General features: G+C 34.5%; 1 protein-coding gene across 1 annotated transcript in view; it reads right to left on the bottom strand.

The window, feature by feature from the left end:
• The window catches only part of LOC106879116 (neurofilament heavy polypeptide), a 99,555-nt gene extending 97,653 nt beyond the window's left edge, over positions 1 to 1,902 (bottom strand). Inside the window, exon 1 of the mRNA XM_052971074.1 lies at positions 1,253 to 1,902. Within this exon, the coding sequence (XP_052827034.1) occupies positions 1,253 to 1,782 (530 nt within the window). The 5' untranslated portion in view covers positions 1,783 to 1,902. The remainder of the gene's footprint in view (positions 1 to 1,252) is intronic.
• Positions 1,903 to 2,315: the final 413 nt, after the last annotated feature.

Raw genomic sequence — 2,315 nt, 5'->3', positions numbered from 1 at the left:
ACATATAAGCACATACTCAATACACACACACAGATAGATAGCTAGATAGATAGATAGATAGATAGATAGATAGATAGATAGATAGATAGATAGATAGATAGATAGATAGATAGATAGATAGATATGGCATCGAGTGAGAAAAAGGAAGGTATATAGTGATAGAAAGCGACGGTCAGCTAGATGAAACAGATAAATTGCGTTTTATCTAAGTAGCTAAGTTTTAATAACTTTAACAAAATATTAAAAAGGAAATATTAAGACTGACAACGTTTCAACGTATTTTTTTAGGAGATATACGCATTCTTCTCTCTGTGATCTTACTCTCCCTTTCCCTGTACTTTCGCTCAATTACCCCCACATTCTCCCCAAGGGTTGTACATTTTCTGAAATTTGTTTATTATTCAATCCTAAAAAAACTTAAGCGTTCCTTGAAAAACTGACTTCAAAGAAAGGTAAAAAAAATTCCAAACAAAAACTAAATATTTAAAGCTGTTAAAGAAATAAAAATACCTGTCTGTATGTATGTTTGCGTGTGTGCACTCGAAAACTGCCCCAAACTACCTGTTGCTTTGATACCTGTCTGCCCTATTTCAGTTGTCTTGTGTAAACACACACACACACACACTCGAACTCGCCGGTTATTTGCGCACCACAAACTCACCGGCTGCGCACACACACATACGCACACTGTCATTTAGGTATATGGGTATATGCATATATATATATATATATATATATATATATATATATATATATATATATATATATATATATATATATATATATATATATATATATATATATATATGAAAAACTTAAGACATATTTTATATATCCAGATAGATAGATAGATAGATAGATAGATAGATAACTGTGTGAGCGTATGTATATATGTAACCGTATTTAAGTAAACTACTACTACGACTACTACACACACATACGCACACAGACACACACACACACACCCACACACGCACACACATCGATATAGATTTATGTAGGGGAAATTTTAACTATTGTCTGAAGACTAGTGTTGAAGAGGAAATACAGGTAAGTAAAAATTAAAAAAACGCAGATTATTTAAATACTTAAACAGCAATTAGAAAAAGTGAAATTCCTATGGACCTATTAATCTATTAAAGATTAAAGAGGCAATGACGAGCGAGTAAAGAGCCGTTTAGGACTGATTGAAAGGAGTTCAGTATCGAATGTATATGAAGCGAGAATGACAAATGAAAGTTTAAGAACTTACTCTTTTTGTTGTCTCTCAAGTTGATCGATCAGTTCGGTAACTCGAACGTCCAAGGTAACTTTTTCTTTGTTGGTCGCATCAATCAGCTTCCGAGCCTCTTCTAATTCGGTTTCGTACATCTCCTTAATTGCAGATGTTTCCTTACCCCATTTTGATTTAAGTTCTTCCAGCTCACCGGCTAATTTCTTGTTCTGCGCCTCCAAAAATCGGACTTTTTCAATGTAGTTAGCAAACCTTTCATTCAAGTCCCGCAGGTCTTGCTTCTCTCTCTCCCTGTTTGCTTTAACGTTATGGACACTGGTCGAGGTAAGATTGAAAGCTCCAGATACGGGAATTGATGCACTTAAATCATAAGTATGATATACCCCGCTGTTAATATTACCGCTGGACCTCGAAGCGCGAGTAGTGACAGTACCTCGAGGGACAATTCGACTCGTGTAGATATATCCGCTCCTAGGAAGTGATTTACCATCTTCATAGCTTGTACTAGAGGTGGTAATCTCCGTCTTTTTCTGCGTTACAGTAGTCATTTTTGGACAGATTATTAAAACGAGTTAAATATATCCAAAGAAAAATCCTAGCTGTTTGATAACGACGCTATTACGATCCGGTAGTTTACCGAATGATGTCTGCTCAACAGTTAACATTGACTTATATACTATCCGTTCTGCTTTCTGATTGGCTGAAATGTACCCGTGACCTCATTGATTTAAATATTGCAAATTTATCAGGTCAGTTCTTCAATAAAACATGAACTCTTACGTAGAAAGTTGCGTAGAAATACATATTCATAACGTAAGTCGTTTTTTTCCTGCATAGATACACGCATGTTCGGTGTGACCAATGCGACATATAAGATTTAACTAGACATTACACGGAATAACATGTAAGCAGTGTGTATATATATGTATACACAAAAATATACACACATATGTATGTATATATATGTATGTGTACATATCTGTATATATACACGTACACACACATATATGTATATATATTTAAACACACACACACAAAGGCATAAACATACACATACCTAAGCATACACATACAAACATAC

Source organism: Octopus bimaculoides, chromosome 10 (assembly GCF_001194135.2).
Source record: "Octopus bimaculoides isolate UCB-OBI-ISO-001 chromosome 10, ASM119413v2, whole genome shotgun sequence".
Classification (NCBI taxonomy): domain Eukaryota; kingdom Metazoa; phylum Mollusca; class Cephalopoda; order Octopoda; family Octopodidae; genus Octopus; species Octopus bimaculoides.
This window is presented reverse-complemented; position numbering and strand designations above follow the sequence as displayed.